This window comes from Leiobunum rupestre, chromosome 9 (assembly GCF_980474605.1).
Source record: "Leiobunum rupestre chromosome 9, qqLeiRupe1.1.hap1, whole genome shotgun sequence".
Taxonomy (NCBI): domain Eukaryota; kingdom Metazoa; phylum Arthropoda; class Arachnida; order Opiliones; family Sclerosomatidae; genus Leiobunum; species Leiobunum rupestre.
This window is the reverse complement of record NC_143392.1, coordinates 37,073,175-37,093,865: the sequence shown is the minus strand read 5'-3', so window position 1 is coordinate 37,093,865 and position 20,691 is coordinate 37,073,175. Positions and strand designations below refer to the sequence as shown.

The 20,691-nt window shown below is 39.5% G+C and overlaps 1 protein-coding gene across 1 annotated transcript in view; it reads right to left on the bottom strand.

Moving 5' to 3' along the window:
• Positions 1-2,314: 2,314 nt before the first annotated feature.
• LOC149927330 (long-chain-fatty-acid--CoA ligase 5-like) overlaps positions 2,315-20,691 on the bottom strand; it is a 29,237-nt gene continuing 10,860 nt past the window's right edge. The window contains exons 8-20 of the mRNA XM_090158102.1: positions 16,918-16,969; positions 16,777-16,850; positions 14,049-14,120; positions 13,051-13,268; positions 12,453-12,603; positions 11,827-11,896; positions 9,064-9,152; positions 8,238-8,354; positions 8,117-8,170; positions 7,966-8,055; positions 6,708-6,812; positions 3,009-3,080; positions 2,315-2,674 (exon numbers count right to left, since the gene is read on the bottom strand). Coding sequence (XP_090014228.1) covers positions 2,531-2,674; positions 3,009-3,080; positions 6,708-6,812; positions 7,966-8,055; positions 8,117-8,170; positions 8,238-8,354; positions 9,064-9,152; positions 11,827-11,896; positions 12,453-12,603; positions 13,051-13,268; positions 14,049-14,120; positions 16,777-16,850; positions 16,918-16,969 — 1,308 coding nt within the window. The 3' untranslated portion in view covers positions 2,315-2,530. The remainder of the gene's footprint in view (positions 2,675-3,008; positions 3,081-6,707; positions 6,813-7,965; positions 8,056-8,116; positions 8,171-8,237; positions 8,355-9,063; positions 9,153-11,826; positions 11,897-12,452; positions 12,604-13,050; positions 13,269-14,048; positions 14,121-16,776; positions 16,851-16,917; positions 16,970-20,691) is intronic.

The following is a 20,691-nucleotide window of genomic DNA, read 5'->3' as shown; positions in this document are numbered from 1 at the left end:
TTTTACGGAAAGGGGGAAGAAAATTTCTTAATTTTCCCCTTCCGACGGCAGCAGGCGCTAAAGCGTCTAACCAATGAAAAATGTACACAAGAAAATCCACGACTTTTGACGAGTTGTGTTCTCCTTGTGTGTTTGTTGCTCCTAGGTGGCAGCAACATTTGACAATGATCACCCATGAATAATTTGGCGAATCAGCTGTGTTACTGAATTGTGCTGGCCCATAATAGAATTAGTAGTGTCCGAACAGAAACCTATCCAATTATCCAAGGGAATTTTCTTTTTCTTAAAAGTTTACAAAAAAGTGTTAAATACCCCCAATTTCTAAATTGTCATTTTCAACTCGCAGTCAGTTGAATCATCCAAGAATAACGAATACGATGTTGAAGATAGTGTTAATACTAATCATACTACTACTACTAACCATAATATACACCTAATCCTTGCCTAATGACATTGGTTACTTTTTGCTTGCCTAACATTATTTTACTTAAAATTGGTTTTGCTGGTAGAGACTTAACTACTGGTACAATTTTATCCACAGATGATAATGGAAGATTAAGTTCCGACACTAATGAAGAAATCATAGCTTCATCTTTATGTGAAAATAATGAAGGCAGTCCAATATGTTGTTGTTGTGCCTGTTCTTTTTCAAATTTTTTCTCTCTTTGCTTTTGGCTGTTTGCGTGTCTTAAAAGTTCCGTTTTACCTGAAACTACTGTAGTCTAACATACTTTGCACTTACAATTGTTAGAAACGTAAAAGTTAGTGGGTACTTTTTGTAAACATCCCTTAAACAGCTTTAAATGTAGCCAATTGTCAACGAACGTCTTAGGCTTAGTCGAGGGGCAGGTCACTTCCATTTTGGGTGCGTCTTAATCACAGTAAAATGATTAAATCAGGGTAATCGTGATTAAATCAGGGTAATCAAGATTAAAAAATTTAATCAAGATTAGATAATCTAATCACGATTTAAACGAGATTTAATCATTCTAATCATGATCTAATCTTTTTAATCAGGATTTAATCATTTAAACGAGATTTAATCATTCTAATCATGATTTAATCATTTAAACGAGATTTAATCATTCTAATCATGATTTAATCATTTTAATTAGATTTAATCATTTAAATTAGATTTAATCATTTTAATCAGATTTAATCATTTTTATTTAGATTTAATCATTTTAATTAGATTTAATCATTTTAATCACGATTTAATCATTTTAATCACGATTTAATCAATATAATCGGTCGAATAGAGAATTTATCATTAAAATCAAAACTAAAGTTTTAGTACGATTTAATCATACTAATCACGATATAATTTTTTTAATCAGGATTTAATAATTTTAAATAGATTTATCATTTTAATCATATATAATCATTTAATAATAATTAAATCAGATTTAAACATTATAATCATGATTAAACGTGATTTAATCAACTTAATCGTGATTAAATTGAATTTAATCAAAATAATCACGATTAAATCGGATTTAGTCTTTTGAGGGGTGCGTCGTTAATCAAGAAAGTGACCTGCCCCTCGGGCTTAGTAACAAACTTCGACCTTTCAGATGTTGTAGATGTTGCTTTTTTCTTTGGTTGAGGTGGGGTTTCATATCCCGATGGTTCACATTACCTACTCACTGTGATGGCTGACTTCGGGTCCGAGCAAGACTGAGTATCCTCGGCCGATCATGTAATTGTATCTCTCTAACGCTTTTCTCAACAAAGGCTCCATGCAAGAGTAAACGTAATTCCTATACTCACAGCTTGTCAGTTACAAGTTAAAGGGAATATAACCTGCAAAGCAATCTTTATGGAAGACCCCTTCAATTTTTCAAACTAACCTGTACAGAGGCGCCAACCATTTCTAAAGCCAAATGCATTTAAGCGACAACAGCGACGCCAAGTTTGTCCACATTGAACTAAAATTAACTGTGATTTTCTTATTCCCAATATTCACGCGTGCTGTTTAAAGCCTGAACAGTGAGTCCCCTTAGATTCTTGGTCTATGCATTAAGGGAACCAATGTGATATCATCAGTGGCGTAGCTGAGGGCCCCCCGCTAAAATCTCTATGTTTCAATTTTTTAATGGTGAGCGCCCCCCCCCCCCCCCGCGCCGCGGGCCCTGCGGACCATCAGCCACGTCACTGGATATCATGGAGGGGCTGATTTGATTTGATAATAGGGGGAAGGAACTTACTGTTAAAGCGTGATAATTTTATTGTAAAATAAACCAAATTTCTTTGTGAGGAAATGATAAAAAAGCGTAGAAATAAAATATTTCGAACTTTATTTACATTTTGGTTTCTATAAAATACAAAATTGCTATCATTTATTAAATTACGATTATAAAATATTTTTATCATTTAAAATAAACCCCGTTATACCTTTTACGGACGAATCATATTACACCGGACTGAAAAAGTTAATTTTTAAACCGGGGTTTGTAACTTATAACTGTACGATTTCTTAGCTCAAAATAAACCGAAATTTGCTGATATGATCGTCGAATTACTGAGTTATTTAAAGTAAAGGTCCTTCTTGGTAGAGCGCTTCTATTTCACGAATGAAATGTTTCTTGACTAAGTTTCTCTTCATTTTGAGCGTCGGTGTTATGAGCCCCTCGTCAATCGTCAATAATGTCGGGTGCAAATACACGTTCTTAATCTGCGAGAAACATAAATTATCATTTTATTTGAGATCAACTCTCAGATCACTTATATCCAACGGGATCTGTGTTTTAATCTCTATGCTGGCGTCGATAAATTTATCTCGTTAAAACACAGAACATTTTCAAAAGTCGAATGAAGCGCCATCTGTTGTCAATTTATATAAGTCTTGTAGGTTCTTCTTACAATAGTATTTAGATATTTTTAATAAGAATAAGTTTTTTGAAATTAATATTTCGTTAAAATCTTAAATATGAATAATTATATTTAAAAAGCATCCTAAAGGTTTACATTTACGACAAATGATGGCGCCACCGAAATGTATTCCCTACTTGTTCTAAAGACGAAAGACCTCCTTTTCCTCCAGTTTTGCGCATGTGTTTCAGAAACTCTTCACGAACTCTCTGCGAAAGTATTAATCGTTCATTAATGCGAAATAATTGTTAATTGAACCAAGAATATCTTCAGGTTAACAGAGAATACGTAGGCAACACCCTGTTCGCGTCGCGATTCCCGGAAGGTCAACCACGCGCCTCCGCCTTTCTTCGTGATTCCTGGAGGTCAACCACGCGCCTCCGCCTTTCTTCGTGATTTCTGAAGGTCAACCACGCCCATCAGCTTTTCCTCGTGAACCTCGAAAGATAAACCACTCCCCTTCGCCTGTCTTCGTGATTCTCGAAAGATAAACTACTCCCCTTCGCCTGTCTTCGTGATTCTCGAAAGATAAAACGCGCCCCTTCAACTGTCTTCGTGATTCCCGAAAGAAAAACCACGCCCCTTCGCCTATCTTCGTTATTCCCGAAAGATTAACCACGCCCCTTCGCCTGTCTTCGTGATTCTCGAAAAATTAACCACGCCTCTTCACCTGTTTCGTGATTCTCGAAGCATAAACAACGTCCCTTCGCCTGTCTTTAATATTAATAATAATCAGCTAGGCTAATACCCAAGGCACCATCTTAGGCCTAAGTCAGGAGGGTGGTGGCAAGCCCTGCATGCCACGAGATCGAGCCAACAGCTCCCTACACTAACTATTACCGTTAACCTCGACAAGTTATTATGGAAGGGGAAACCGAAGAACTCGTGATTCTCCAAAGATAAAACGTGCCCCTTCGCCTGTCTTCGTGATTCCCGAAAGCTTAACCACGCCTCTTCACCTGTTTTCGTGATTCTCGAAAGATAAACCACGTCCCTTCACCGGTCTCCGTTATTCCCGAAAGATTAACCACGCCCCTTCGCCTGTCTTCGTGATTCCCGAAGGATAAACCACGCCCCTTCGCCTGTCTTCGTGATTCCCGAAAGATTAACCACGCCTCTTCGCCTGTCTTCGTTATTCCCGAAAGATTAACCACGCCCCTTCGCCTGTCTTCGTGATTCCCGAAAGAAAAACCACGCCTTTTCGCCTGTCTTCGTGATTCTCGAAAGATAAAACGCGCCCCTTCACCTGTCTTCGTGATTCTCGAAAGATAAAACGCACCCCTTCACCTGTCTTCGTGATTCCCGAAGGATAAACCACTCCCCTTCGCCTGACTTCGTGATTTTCGAAAGATAAAACGCGCCCCTTCACCTGTCTTCGTGATTCCCGAAAGAAAAACCACGCCTCTTCACCTGTCTTCGTTATTCCCGAAAGATTAACCACGCCCCTTCGCCTGTCTTCGTGATTCCCGAAAGATTAACCACGCCTCTTCGCCTGTCTTCGTTATTCCCAAAAGATTAACCACGCCCCTTCGCCTGTCTTCGTGATTCCCGAAAGAAAAACCACGCCTTTTCGCCTGTCTTCGTGATTCTCGAAAGATAAAACGCGCCCCTTCACCTGTCTTCGTGATTCTCGAAAGATAAAACGCACCCCTTCACCTGTCTTCGTGATTCCCGAAAGAAAAACCACGCCCCTTCACCTGTTTTCGTGATTCTCGAAAGATAAACCACGTCCCTTCACCGGTCTTCGTTATTCCCGAAAGATTAACCACGCCCCTTCGCCTGTCTTCGTGATTCCCGAAGGATAAACCACGCCCCTTCGCCTGTCTTCGTGATTCCCGAAAGATTAACCACGCCTCTTCACCTGTCTTCGTTATTCCCGAAAGATTAACCACGCCCCTTCGCCTGTCTTCGTGATTCCCGAAAGAAAAACCACGCCTTTTCGCCTGTCTTCGTGATTCTCGAAAGATAAAACGCGCCCCTTCACCTGTCTTCGTGATTCTCGAAAGATAAAACGCACCCCTTCACCTGTCTTCGTGATTCCCGAAGGATAAACCACTCCCCTTCGCCTGACTTCGTGATTTTCGAAAGATAAAACGCGCCCCTTCACCTGTCTTCGTGATTCCCGAAAGAAAAACCACGCCCCTTCACCTGTTTTCGTGATTCTCGAAAGATAAACCACGTCCCTTCACCGGTCTTCGTTATTCCCGAAAGATTAACCACGCCCCTTCGCCTGTCTTCGTGATTCCCGAAGGATAAACCACGCCCCTTCGCCTGTCTTCGTGATTCCCGAAAGATTAACCACGCCTCTTCGCCTGTCTTCGTTATTCCCGAAAGATTAACCACGCCCCTTCGCCTGTCTTCGTGATTCCCGAAAGAAAAACCACGCCTTTTCGCCTGTCTTCGTGATTCTCGAAAGATAAAACGCGCCCCTTCACCTGTCTTCGTGATTCTCGAAAGATAAAACGCACCCCTTCACCTGTCTTCGTGATTCCCGAAGGATAAACCACTCCCCTTCGCCTGACTTCGTGATTTTCGAAAGATAAAACGCGCCCCTTCACCTGTCTTCGTGATTCCCGAAAGAAAAACCACGCCTCTTCACCTGTCTTCGTTATTCCCGAAAGATTAACCACGCCCCTTCGCCTGTCTTCGTGATTCCCGAAAGATTAACCACGCCTCTTCGCCTGTCTTCGTTATTCCCAAAAGATTAACCACGCCCCTTCGCCTGTCTTCGTGATTCCCGAAAGAAAAACCACGCCTTTTCGCCTGTCTTCGTGATTCTCGAAAGATAAAACGCGCCCCTTCACCTGTCTTCGTGATTCTCGAAAGATAAAACGCACCCCTTCGCCTGTCTTCGTGATCCCCGAAAGAAAAACCACGCCTCTTCGCCTGTCTTCGTAATTCTCGAAAGATAAAACGCGCCCCTTCACCTGTCTTCGTGATTCCCGAAGGATAAACCACTCCCCTTCGCCTGTCTTCGTGATTCTCGAAAGATAAAACGCGCCCCTTCACCTGTCTTCGTGATTCCCGAAAGAAAAACCACGCCTCTTCGCCTGTCTTCGTGATTCCCGAAAGATTAACCACGCCCCTTCGCCTGTCTTCGTGATTCCCGAAAGAAAAACCACGCCTCTTCACCTGTCTTCGTGATTCTCGAAAGATAAAACGCACCCCTTCACCTGTCTTCGTGATTCCCGAAAGGTTAAACCACGCCCCTTCGCCTGTCTTCGTGATTCTCGAAAGATAAAACGCGCCCCTTCACCTGTCTTCGTGATTCCCGAAAGAAAAACCACGCCTCTTCGCCTGTCTTCGTGATTCCCGAAAGATTAACCACGCCCCTTCGCCTGTCTTCGTGATTCCCGAAAGAAAAACCACGCCTCTTCACCTGTCTTCGTGATTCTCGAAAGATAAAACGCACCCCTTCACCTGTCTTCGTGATTCCCGAAAGGTTAAACCACGCCCCTTCGCCTGTCTTCGTGATTCTCGAAAGATGAACCGCACCCCTTCGCCTGTCTTCGAGATTCTCGAAAGAAAAACCACGCCTCTTCACCTGTCTTCGTTATTCCCGAAAGATTAACCACGCCCTTTCACCTGTCTTCGTGATTCTCGAAAGATGAACCGCGCCCCTTCACCCGTCTTCGTGATTCTCGAAATATAAAACGCGCCCCTTCGCCTGTCTTCGAGATTCTCGAAAGATAAACCGCGGCCCTCAAGCTTTCATAGTGCAATCTTTCCACCTTTGTCTCGGTTATCACGAATAATACCTTCCGCAAATCATGAAAACCGAGTTTGTAGTTTCATATTCTCTGTTAAACTGACTATATATTCCCGAAAAAACTGACTTTGTCCGCGCACAATTCCTCCATAGAAGTAGATTGAAAACCCTTATGTTTAGCCCAGCTTTTGAAGCCTTGCGACTCTGGTATGACAATGCTTATCGTGTATTCCTAAAGAGATTATATTTTAAGAAGAAGAACATAATAAGCCTTTATTGAGAACCAACGAGTCGAGTAAGTCAGACTGCAATTCGCTATTTAAATTGAAATAATAACGCCATCTATGGGAGACGGTTTTACGTATTTCGCTTATCGTAAAAAATACCACTGTAGATCTCTATCGAAAACAATTTTTTTTTCCCAAATTTTCCTTATACACGTTTTCTCGAAAGATTATCGAAATCGTTGTTATGAGCGATACCAGATGGCGTTATACAATTGGAAGAAAGAGCTTAAGGTAGTAGATCATACCATGGACCAAGAAGATAAGGGGACCCACTGTTCAGGTACGCGTAAATACTGCGAATAGGAAAATCTCGGATTGTTTTAGTTCAATGTGGACAGACTTAGCGTAGTTTTGTACAGATAGTTCACGTTCAATTTTGAAAAATTGGCGCCGTTGTTGTCAGTTAAATGATGAGGCTTATAAGGAGACGACCCGAGGTGTTACACACCGATTTTGTTCAAACTCGGGGGATTGGTAGACCTTCATGTATCATGGAAAAACCTAAAGGGAATTTGCCATTTTGCGTTGTCAAAAACTTTTTCGTTGCCATGGCAAAACCGTTGCCCATTGAATAAATTCCCTTTAGGATTTTTCAAGTTACATGAAGGTCTACCAATCCCCCGAGTTTGAACAAAATCGGTGTGTAACACCTCGGGTCGTCTCCTTGTTAGTAAGTTTCATTTTTGAAATTGATTCTTTAAAAGTTTAAGTAATAGTGTTAAGTATAAATAAATATTAAGCCGCATGAGGTTTTATAATAAATTTCACTGGAATCCAACAATCCATTTCATTTCTAAACTTACAAAATTTAATGAATTAAGACTAACCTAAATGTCTCGCACATACTGTCGCCTAAGCCCCGACTAAGATGATCGTATTGAAAGTTGAACAGAATTCTTGAGGCGCTTCAAAGCGGCTGTCGTACCTCAGTAAGCCTTTCGATTTAAGCCACGCCTACCATGTCAAAATATCGGGAAAAGTGAGTCCCCTTAGATTCTTAGTTCCTGATAATACTAGATTGTTTGAAAGTAGACTCGTAAGTTCTCAGTCAGACCTAAATATGTTCTTGATTATTTCTATAATGGAAAAGTACTTCACTTTATTGGACAATCCTTCGACTATTATCTGCGCTATTAATTTGCTCTTGATATAAATATTTTCTATTCTTTCCGGAGATATATATTCCCCCTAATAATTTAACTCGTTAATTAATTTCATTAAATGTAATTGAAATTAATTTTGGTATTACTTGACTCAATTTAAATAAATTCTTCTTTCGATCCACAACCGCGAGATTTCCATCCTGTTAAAAAGCGTGATAACTATTTCTTACCGAGTTTCGAATTAATTCAGACATTGCTTCAACCTACTGGCATCCATTTTCCAATGTCTCCAGTGTGCAACCAGCCGTCTTCGTCTATTGTCTCAGCCGTCGCTTTGGCGTTTTTGAAATATCCCTTTGTAACTGATGGTCCTTTAGCGCAAATCTGGATATTTGGGGAAAATGTTACAATTAAGACAGAGCCTTTGCGGTGATCTTTTTATAGAGGTTGGCGATCGCCCAAGTTTTTTGGTGCAACTCGTTTGTCAAATTACAGCCGGTTTTGCGCCATCTATACTTATACCGCAAACTAATTATAATTAATAATATAAACCAAAATTGGTTGCATTAAATAATTTTTTGTCTTCTTAAATGTCTGTGATAAACTGATAATATACTATTACTTAAAGCAAGTGGCGGTTCTATCAAAACCAGTTAAAAAAGGATTCTAAAAGCGCTTCTATGTGGCAACACCTTCCGGGGACTTAAACGAAAGGCGAGTTGTCTGCCATTTATTGGCTTCCCGAAACCACGTGTTTAATAAGTTAATAAATCACGCGATTCCGAAAAGCCAATCAACGCTAGATTTTGATGCTTACTCAACTTGTTTTGATAAATACGCTAACGACATCTTGTGCGAGCGAATGCAACTAGATAAGAGCTGCCACTTGCTTTAAAGATAAGTAATAACATATTAAAAGCTTAAAGTTCAATAGGTGGCGCACCATATTCAGTCTACCATAATTTACACGCTAAAAATCATTAGTCTCACTAACATTAGGAGCAGACTGCGCTTGTAACGAACGGTTTGCAAAAAAGATCCTGGTCTCTGTATGCCTAAGTCAGACTGGTCGCGTTTGAAGTTTAACTCTGACCTCACCAATATCTTCATTGGCGTAGTACCCCATTTCAGGTACGTCGACCAATTTTATTCTGGCCCCCGGTATTGGTGATCCAATGTTTCCTGAAATGATTCCATATTATTATGGACGGCAGATCCCTCTTGCGTCGATTGAAGCTAATATCCGAGGGGCTGTTCACTCCAAATTTGCATGTACACCGATTACGCAAAGATTACGCGGAGTACGTTAAGAATTCGCGGAGTACGCGAAGATTACGCGGAGTACGCTAAGATTACGCGGATTAAGAGGATTACGCGGAATACGCTAAGAATTCGCGGAGTACGCAAAGATTACGCGGAGTACGTTAAGAATTCGCGGAGTACGCGAAGATTACGCGGAGTACGCTAAGAATTCGCAGATTACGCGGAGTTCGCTAAGATTACGCGGAATACGCAAAGATTCAGCGGAGTACGCGAAGATTACGCGGAGTTCGTTAAGATTACGCGGAATATACTAAGATTCAGCGGATTACGCTAAATTTACGCGGATTAAAAGGATTACGCGGAGTACCCGGATTATGAAAAGATTCTGTGGATTACGCAAAGGTTACGCTGAGATTAAGCGGAGTACGCTAATATTACGCGGAGTACGCAAATATTACGAGGACTACGCGAATGTTACGTGGAGTACGCTAAGATTACGCGAAGAATTCGTGGAGTACGCAAAGATTACGCGGAGTACGTTAAGAATGTCGGAGTATGCGAAGATTACCCGGAGTACTCTAAGATTACGTGGAGTACGCTAAGATTACGCGGAGTTCGCTAAGATTACGAGGATTAAGAGGATTACGTGGAGTACGCGGATTATGAAAAGATTCTGTGGATTACGCAAAGGTTACGCTGAGATTAAGCGGAGTACGCTAATATTACGTGGAGTACGCTAAGATTACGCGAAGATTTCGCGGAGTACGCTAATATTACGCGAAGATTTCGCGGAGTACGCTAATATTACGCGGAGTACGCTAAGATTACGTGGAGTGCGCTAAGACTACGTGGAGTGCGCTAAGAATTCGCGGAGTACGCAAAGAATTCGCGGAGTACGCAAAGATTACGCGGAGTACGCAAAGATTACGCGGAGTACGCTAAGATTACGTGGAGTAAGCTAAGATTACGCGAAGTACGCTAAGATAGTAAGATTACGTGGGGTACGCTAAGATTACGCGGAGTTCGCTAAGATTACGCGGAATACGCTAATATTACGCGGATTAAGAGGATTACGTGGAGTACGCGGATTATGAAAAGATTCTGTGGATTACGCAAAGGTTACGCTGAGATTAAGCGGAGTACGCTAATATTACGCGGAGTACGCAAATATTACGAGGACTACGCGAATGTTACGTGGAGTACGCTAAGATTACGCGAAGATTTCGCGGAGTACGCTAATATTACGTGGAGTTCGCTAAGATTACGTGGAGTGCGCTAAGAATTCGCGGAGTACGCAAAGATTACGCGGAGTACGTTAAGAATGTCGGAGTATGCGAAGATTACCCGGAGTACTATAAGATTACGTGGAGTACGCTAAGATTACCCGGAGTACTCTAAGATTACGTGGAGTACGCTAAGATTACGAGGACTACGCGAATATTACGTGGAGTACGCTAAGATTACGCGAAGATTTCGCGGAGTACGCTAATATTACGCGAAGATTTCGCGGAGTACGCTAATATTACGCGGAGTACGCTAAGATTACGTGGAGTGCGCTAAGATTACGTGTAGTGCGCTAAGAATTCGCGGACTACGCGAATATTACGTGGAGTACGCTAAGATTACGCGAAGATTTCGCGGAGTACGCTAATATTACGCGAAGTACGCTAAGATTACGTGGAGTGCGCTAAGATTACGTGGAGTGCGCTAAGAATTCGCGGAGTACGCAAAGATTACGCGGAGTACGCTAAGATTACGCGGAGTACGCTAAGATTACGTGGAGTACGCTAAGATTACGCGAAGTACGCTAAGATAGTAAGATTACGTGGAGTACGCTAAGATTACGCGAAGTACGCTAAGATAGTAAGATTACGTGGAGTACGCTAAGATTACGCGAAGTACGCTAAGGTAGTAAGATTACTCGGGATACGCTAAGATTACACAGAGTACGCTAAGATTACGCGGAGTACGCTAAGATTACACGGAGTACGCTAAGAATTCGCGGAGTACGCTAAGATTACGCGGAGTTCGCTAAGATTACGCGGAGTACGCTAATATTACGCGGATTAAGAGGATTACGCGGAGTACGCGGATTATGAAAAGATTCTGCGGATTACGCAAAGATTACGCTGATATTACGTGGATTACGCCGAGATTACGCGGATTAGGCGGAGTACGCAAAGATTACTCGGAATACACTAAGATTACGCGGAGTACACTAAGATTACTCGGAATACGCTAAGATTACGCGGAGTACGCTTAGATTACGCGGATTAAGAGGATTACGCGGAGTGCGCAAAGATAACGCGGAGTACGTTAAGAATTCGCGGAGTACGTGAAGATTACGTGGAATACGCGACGATTACGCGGAGTACGCGACGATTACGCGGAGTACGCTAAGATTACTCGGAAAACGCTAAGATTACACGGAGTACGCTAAGAATTCGCGGGGTACGCTAAGATTACGCGGAGTACGCAAAGATTACGCTGATATTTCGCGGATTACGCCGAGATTACGCACTCTTTTCGGGAAGCCTGTACACTGATAACAACGTAGTGATCAGCCCCTCGCTAATATCTTAATTTGGGGTACCTCCTTTGGTGTCAAATGGTGAAGAGATGGTGACGCCACCGATTTCGGTTTGGCCGTACGCGTCGAACATCTGCAAAGACACACATTTTTTTTATAAAGATGAGTTAAGGTCAAAGTAATAGGCGCTTCAATAAAACCAACTCTGGATCCCTGATCTAAATATTTTACGTTGGTCGATTACGCAAAAAATATTAGTTAGGCTTAAAGCAAAATTTTTGCGTCGATACTCACCGTCGTGGGGTTTGCGCGCTAATGCAAATTAAGCTTAAAGGCTGGTTTTCTCAAGAGCTAAAACGTCTCGACGCAAAAATTAACAGTAAAGCTTGTATTCCACTGGCACGCGCAACGACACGTTTCGCAGCTTTGAAACGTTCAAACCGTTTTTACGCGCGTAAAGAAAATAACATTATGACGCGCGCTAGTGGAAAACAAGCTTTAGGCCTAATACAATATTTTTGCGTCGATGATCTCTCCATCTCTTAAGTCAGGCACAATTTTAAGTACAATGTCAATCGACAAGGACCATATAAAAAGAAAGCTTGCACGTCGAGACAGTGTATTAATAATACTTCCTCGCGACTTGCTGAATCGGTTTTATAGAAGCGTCTATCATGGTGAAAACTTACGTAACATCCAAGCGCGCACCGGAAAAACTTATTAACTTCCGGCGATATCGGAGCTGCCGATGTGATCATGCATTCGACATTTCCCCCGAAAGTGTCTTGTACGTCTTTAAACATGAACTTGTCCCATATTGTATTTCTGCTGATGACACCCCTGTGTCCCAAAATTTCGTTTTAATCGAATAAACCAATTCGCATATTACATACAGGGAAACAAACCTTTAGAAACCGCCATCGAGTATAAAATTTTAATTTCGTATTTCTACACTAGATGACACCAGCGTAGATATTTTGGCACAAAATTTAAAAAAAATTAAATTATATTATTTAAGTGCTATTTCAAGCTGAAAGTGTTTACAAAATATTTTAGAAAATATAGTTATACAAAATTTCAGCTTTTAAATAACCACAATTTAAATTAGACTTTCAGGGGTTTTATCATTTTTGTTATTTCGGATTGTAAACTGATGGCGGCATCTAGTAACAAGTAGATTATTAAAAATGTACACACAATGGCGGTACCCCTGTTAAAGGGTCTTCTCCCTTCTTATATGATATTATATTGTAGCAGAAAATGGGCTTGGTTTTGGCGTTTACCAACCTGTTAATATTTTTGGCTTTGGCATTAATGGCTGTCTCGTACAGCAATCTTTTGATGGGATTCTTTTGAATGTCGCTTTTCAGCGTGTGATAAAGACGGTTTAGGATGCGCGGGACCATGGGTATCACTTCCGGTTTCAGTTCTTTGATGTCTTCCATTAACTTCAGTACGTCGCCACCGAAGAATCCAACCGACCCTCCATTGGAGATGCAATTCAGCTGCGTAGCGGGATTTAAATGGTTATAGTTGGCCGTCAAATGTTTGCTATTCACGGAAGCCAACATTTCTGCCCAACTATTTTGTTCACCCACCCCACGAAGAGAATACTCAAATCTTATTTTTTTTATAGGAAAAAGGATTATATTTCTAAAAATATAGAACTTTATAGGACAATTTTTTCACAATTATAGGATTTTATAGGACTATATATGCTATTTCATTTACTAACTTTATGCATTTAAAAACAAAATCTATATTTAGTGAAAAATTTTTATCCAAAAAATATACTAGTAGCTAACCATGTTAACAATAACAAAAGTATAGACCAGAATGACTTTATATAGGAATTTATCGTATAGCTAAATCTAACAACTTAACTGACATTGTGAGTGGCGGGATTTGAAATGGGCAAAATATAAAAATTATAGGATTTTATAGGACTTTTTGGGGATTTTATTAAAAATATAGGATGTTATAGGACATTTTTGAAAATATAGGATTTTATAGGAATTATAGGACCTCTGAGGGCCCTGTAAACGTTTGCGTGAGAATTTAGAACACTTTCCGATTGACGTTTTTGTATCGAAGCGACTACCCATTTCCGGCTCGTGACCCCGAAAAATAGGTATCCATCGGCAGGAAGTGGGTAAAAGCTATTGGCTACTGGGTGACCAACACATTTTTATTCTTTTTTCCTGCATTCAAACGGAGTAACTCGGTTTTACGATCGTGTTGGTCAACAATGTTTCGCGGAAATGTTGGCTCGCGTTTACAATTACCTCGGATAGAATCTCGTAAATATGTCCCGTCGGCATATAAGATATCACCTTCTTTTTTTGAAAACTAGCCGGCTAAATACAGAATTACAAATTGTCATTATTTTGAATTATACAGGGTGTTTTTTATTCGTACAAGTTTATTTTACAAAGACTACTTTAGCTAGAAATTTTAAAACGATGAAATTTCACCAATCAATGTGTATTTACTTTACCATAAAAATTTAAAAATTCTACCTTAAGTAGATTTCGTAAAAAATAACTAGCTACCTGAGAGCAAAAGTCAAGCAAATCTCAAAACCTTTATTCGAGAAAAACCACTTTTAAGTGTGAAATCTAGCATAATAACAATGATAATCTAATAATTAAAATTGATAAAAATAGAGTGATAAATATATATTGAAAATTTTGTACTAAGTCACCTTAATATAAAAACAATCAAGGATTCTTATTTTGAATTTCTTTCAATATTCACGTATCTCGACTTACTTGACTTTTGCTCTCAGGTAGCGAACTTATATGAACCGAAAAACTCACTGTATAATTAAAAGTATAAAATTGATAAAGAAATAATTAGCAGTAAATAAAAATAATGCTTCCAGCCGATAACAGTTGCATTATTTGACAAAAGGAAATAATCGCGATAATTCAGATATTTGAACGTAATGAGCCTTTCTATAAAATAACATTGACCTTATAGTTTTGATTCCATAAACTATTGTAGAGGTTAACGGTAATAGTGAGTGTAGGGAGCTGTTGGCTCGCGTGGCATGAAGGGCAATGTAATCCAGCCACCTGCTAAAAGGCATTAAAAGTCGCTAGATCAGCGGTTCCCAAATGGTGTTCCGCGGAACCCTGGGGTTCCGTGGAAGGGTCACAGGGGTTCCGAGAATTCGCAGTGTGGCCATCTTTGTTTGTGTCAAGATTCTTTTAAGATAAGTAAAATCAAATGAGTTGGGGTTCCGCCAGAATTAGCGGGATAATTTAGGGTTCCATAGCAAAAACAAATTGGGAACCGCTGCGCTAGATGACTTGGACCGAGGGTGGTGCCAAGGGTATTTCCATGAATGTATTTAAGCCATGAATATTCAACTGGAATAGCATGGGTCACCTCCGGCGATGCGTGGGACGGAGGCAATTTATAGTGACGTAGTCGAAAAAGAATTCCACTGTTAATAACAGTCTGTTATCTTTAAGCAGTTGAAGCGTTAGTTCCAAAGTATCAGAGATAGTTTGTATGTTTAAATTGTTCACTCGATAGACTCGCTTTCAAAAGATCAAAGTTACATTCCTTCATTTTGTATTTTAATACTAGAAATATTAATAACTGTAACCTTATTTTTAACACAATAACGTGAACCGTCCCTTACGCGTCCGTGAGAAGTCATTTCGCGGCAATACACTCTTTTTAGAAACGTTTACTGGGCGCCGCCATTATCGTACAGACAACCAACGAGCCAGCCCTCTACCGCAGAAATTTCATCCTCCCAAAACCGGTTTTTTCATCACCCTCCCCGTAGACTGTAAGGTCATGGCGGTCGATTAGGAAGGTGCGTTTAAGAGTCTATACTGATAAGGCTTTCGTAAACTATCTTGCCAATAACTCGTGTGGCTCCCCACGTTCTTTTCGAGTATACCATGGCTAATGATAGAGTTGAATATTCATGGGTTAAATAGATTCATGGTATTTCGTGACGAATGAGCTACATAAAAACCAGCTCAGCAAACTTAGCTTATTTTATGGAAAGGCCTACTACGGATAATCTGTTATCATCAGACTGATACGGTCAAAATCCAAACCAGATAGTTGAAACCCGAAACTAATCTGAATTCATTGTGAAATCAGTATAATTCATAATCAGCATAAGGCACCAACTTAGGCCGGGTTACAAACTTACAATGCGTAGGAGGGTGGTGGCAAGCCCTTCATGCCACGTGAGCCAACAGCTCCCTACACTTACTATTACCGTTAACCTCTACAAGTTTTTATGAGAAGGGGAAAACCCGTTTAACCAGTGGGGAGAGAACTTGCAATCTCTACGCGGAAGGAGTGGTTCCGAGTATTCACCCAGTGCCACAAGCTGGGATCGCAAGGCGAAAGCGCTAACTACTCCGCCATCCCACTATAGCCATCTGGCGGCTATAAAGAAGTTACCCACAATTCCCTAGTAAATTTTTTCCGGAAATTAAAGGGGGTGGAATTCCGATGGATTTTAATCTGGTGACGCTAGGGAAAATGCCTTATAAAATTTTGGTACTCACCAATAACTTTGTTCATTTATTTCTGTTGAGTAAACGTTGCACTACCCGTTCGATTTGCCATGGCAACCGAAAATATTTTGACCTCTTAAAACAAAAATAATATATTTTTCTTATTTTACCCAAAAATTGTTACAATTTTATACCAAAAATGTTACAATTTACCCAAACTTGATAAAATTTACCTAAATGTCGTCCAAAATTACCCATAACGTAATTTTTTTTTATATTTTCGTAGGTAGAGGACCCTGCAAAACCGAGAAAATCCCATACTTTTTTAAATGGAGATTTTTGTTTTAAGTGGTCAAAAACATTTTCGGTTGCCATGGCAAATCGAATGGGTAGTGCAACGTCTCCTTTTGGGAAATTTCATATCTCATATTGGTCTACATCACGCTGAGAATAACGACCAGTTGACCGTTAGAAGCACTAATTATTTAAATAAAAATTAACGAGAAATCATTGACTTTACTTTAATGCTATCGGAAACCCCTTTAACGCAGCTGGTGACGTTGGCGTGAGTCAAAAGAACTCCTTTCGGCATGCCTGCGTTCATTAAACGCTTTTAATTTCGTTGAACTACAATATTAATTATCTTCCAAATGATAATTACCGGTGGTTCCGCTAGTCCAACAAAGGCTGAAGATATCATCTTCTGCGGGTTTCTATTACAAGAGAAAGAAAATTTGACCCCCGATGGTGCTGTGTAGCAACGAATAAAACATTTACACATTTCTTAAAAGTAGCGCAATCATAGTAAGTACGACACTTGGCTACTAACTATCACTGACGTCAAACATATGGAAATAGCATAGTCGCTCGTTTACCATACTGGACGTTGAAGTTTGTTAAAATATTTTCCATGGTTTAATCTCGGGCTTAATGCAAGATTTGTGGTATTTATTAAAATGAAGTAGACATGTAAGCTTAATAAGTTAAGTTTTCAGCTAAATTAATCATTGAAAATAAACTGTTTAGTGAAACCAAGCATTGCAAATAATCGGTTTAGCTAAGCGAAGTATTGCGAATAAACTGTTTAGCGAAACCAAGCATTTCCAATAAACTGTTTAGCTAAGCGAAGTATTGCGAATAAACTGTTTAGCGAAACCAAGCATTTCCAATAAACTGTTTAGCTAAGCGAAGTATTGCGAATAAACTGTTTAGCGAAACCAAGCATTTCCAATAAACTGTTTAGCTAAGCGAAGTATTGCGAATAAACTGTTTAGCGAAACCAAGCATTTCCAATAAACTGTTTAGCTAAGCGAAGTATTGCGAATAAACTGTTTAGCGAAACCAAGCATTTCCAATAAACTGTTTAGCTAAGCGAAGTATTGCGAATAAACTGTTTCACGAAACCAAGCATTTCCAATAAACTGTTTAGCTAAGCGAAGTATTGCGAATAAACTGTTTCACGAAACCAAGCATTTCCAATAAACTGTTTAGCTAAGCGAAGTATTGCGAATAAACTGTTTCGCGAAACCAAGCATTTCCAATAAACTGTTTAGCTAAGCGAAGTATTGCGAATAAACTGTTTAGCGAAACCAAGCATTTCCAATAAACTGTTTAGCTAAGCGAAGTATTGCGAATAAACTGTTTCACGAAACCAAGCATTTCCAATAAACTGTTTAGCTAAGCGAAGTATTGCGAATAAACTGTTTCGCGAAACCAAGCATTTCCAATAAACTGTTTAGCTAAGCGAAGTATTGCGAATAAACTGTTTAGCGAAACCAAGCATTTCCAATAAACTGTTTAGCTAAGCGAAGTATTGCGAATAAACTGTTTAGCGAAACCAAGCATTTCCAATAAACTGTTTAGCTAAGCGAAGTATTGCGTATAAACTGTTTAGCGAAACCAAGCATTTCCAATAAACTGTTTAGCTAAGCGAAGTATTGCGAATAAACTGTTTCACGAAACCAAGCATTTCCAATAAACTGTTTAGCTAAGCGAAGTATTGCGAATAAACTGTTTCGCGAAACCAAGCATTTCCAATAAACTGTTTAGCTAAGCGAAGTATTGCGAATAAACTGTTTAGCGAAACCAAGCATTTCCAATAAACTGTTTAGCTAAGCGAAGTATTGCGAATAAACTGTTTCGCGAAACCAAGCATTTCCAATAAACTGTTTAGCTAAGCGAAGTATTGCGAATAAACTGTTTCGCGAAACCAAGCATTTCCAATAAACTGTTTAGCTAAGCGAAGTATTGCGAATAAACTGTTTAGCGAAACCAAGCATTTCCAATAAACTGTTTAGCTAAGCGAAGTATTGCGAATAAACTGTTTAGCGAAACCAAGCATTTCCAATAAACTGTTTAGCTAAGCGAAGTATTGCGAATAAACTGTTTAGCGAAACCAAGCATTTCCAATAAACTGTTTAGCTAAGCGAAGTATTGCGAATAAACTGTTTAGCGAAACCAAGCATTTCCAATAAACTGTTTAGCTAAGCGAAGTATTGCGAATAAACTGTTTAGCGAAACCAAGCATTTCCAATAAACTGTTTAGCTAAGCGAAGTATTGCGGATAAACTGTTTAGCGAAACCAAGCATTTCCAATAAACTGTTTAGCTAAGCGAAGTATTGCGAATAAACTGTTTAGCGAAACCAAGCATTTCCAATAAACTGTTTAGCTAAGCGAAGTATTGCGAATAAACTGTTTAGCGAAACCAAGCATTTCCAATAAACTGTTTAGCTAAGCGAAGTATTGCGAATAAACTGTTTAGCGAAACCAAGCATTTCCAATAAACTGTTTAGCTAAGCGAAGTATTGCGAATAAACTGTTTAGCGAAACCAAGCATTTCCAATAAACTGTTTAGCTAAGCGAAGTATTGCGAATAAACTGTTTAGCGAAACCAAGCATTTCCAATAAACTGTTTAGCTAAGCGAAGTATTGCGAATAAACTGTTTAGCGAAACCAAGCATTTCCAATAAACTGTTTAGCTAAGCGAAGTATTGCGAATAAACTGTTTAGCGAAACCAAGCATTTCCAATAAACTGTTTAGCTAAGCGAAGTATTGCGAATAAACTGTTTAGCGAAACCAAGCATTTCCAATAAACTGTTTAGCTAAGCGAAGTATTGCGAATAAACTGTTTAGCGAAACCAAGCATTTCCAATAAACTGTTTAGCTAAGCGAAGTATTGCGAATAAACTGTTTAGCGAAACCAAGCATTTCCAATAAACTGTTTAGCTAAGCGAAGTATTGCGAATAAACTGTTTCACGAAACCAAGCATTTCCAATAAACTGTTTAGCTAAGCGAAGTATTGCGAATAAACTGTTTCACGAAACCAAGCATTTCCAATAAACTGTTTAGCTAAGCGAAGTATTGCGAATAAACTGTTTCGCGAAACCAAGCATTTCCAATAAACTGTTTAGCTAAGCGAAGTATTGCGAATAAACTGTTTAGCGAAACCAAGCATTTCCAATAAACTGTTTAGCTAAGCGAAGTATTGCGAATAAACTGTTTCACGAAACCAAGCATTTCCAATAAACTGTTTAGCTAAGCGAAGTATTGCGAATAAACTGTTTCGCGAAACCAAGCATTTCCAATAAACTGTTTAGCTAAGCGAAGTATTGCGAATAAACTGTTTAGCGAAACCAAGCATTTCCAATAAACTGTTTAGCTAAGCGAAGTATTGCGAATAAACTGTTTAGCGAAACCAAGCATTTCCAATAAACTGTTTAGCTAAGCGAAGTATTGCGTATAAACTGTTTAGCGAAACCAAGCATTTCCAATAAACTGTTTAGCTAAGCGAAGTATTGCGAATAAACTGTTTCACGAAACCAAGCATTTCCAATAAACTGTTTAGCTAAGCGAAGTATTGCGAATAAACTGTTTCGCGAAACCAAGCATTTCCAATAAACTGTTTAGCTAAGCGAAGTATTGCGAATAAACTGTTTAGCGAAACCAAGCATTTCCAATAAACTGTTTAGCTAAGCGAAGTATTGCGAATAAACTGTTTCGCGAAACCAAGCATTTCCAATAAACTGTTTAGCTAAGCGAAGTATTGCGAATAAACTGTTTCGCGAAACCAAGCATTTCCAATAAACTGTTTAGCTAAGCGAAGTATTGCGAATAAACTGTTTAGCGAAACCAAGCATTTCCAATAAACTGTTTAGCTAAGCGAAGTATTGCGAATAAACTGTTTAGCGAAACCAAGCATTTCCAATAAACTGTTTAGCTAAGCGAAGTATTGCGAATAAACTGTTTAGCGAAACCAAGCATTTCCAATAAACTGTTTAGCTAAGCGAAGTATTGCGAATAAACTGTTTAGCGAAACCAAGCATTTCCAATAAACTGTTTAGCTAAGCGAAGTATTGCGAATAAACTGTTTCACGAAACCAAGCATTTCCAATAAACTGTTTAGCTAAGCGAAGTATTGCGAATAAACTGTTTC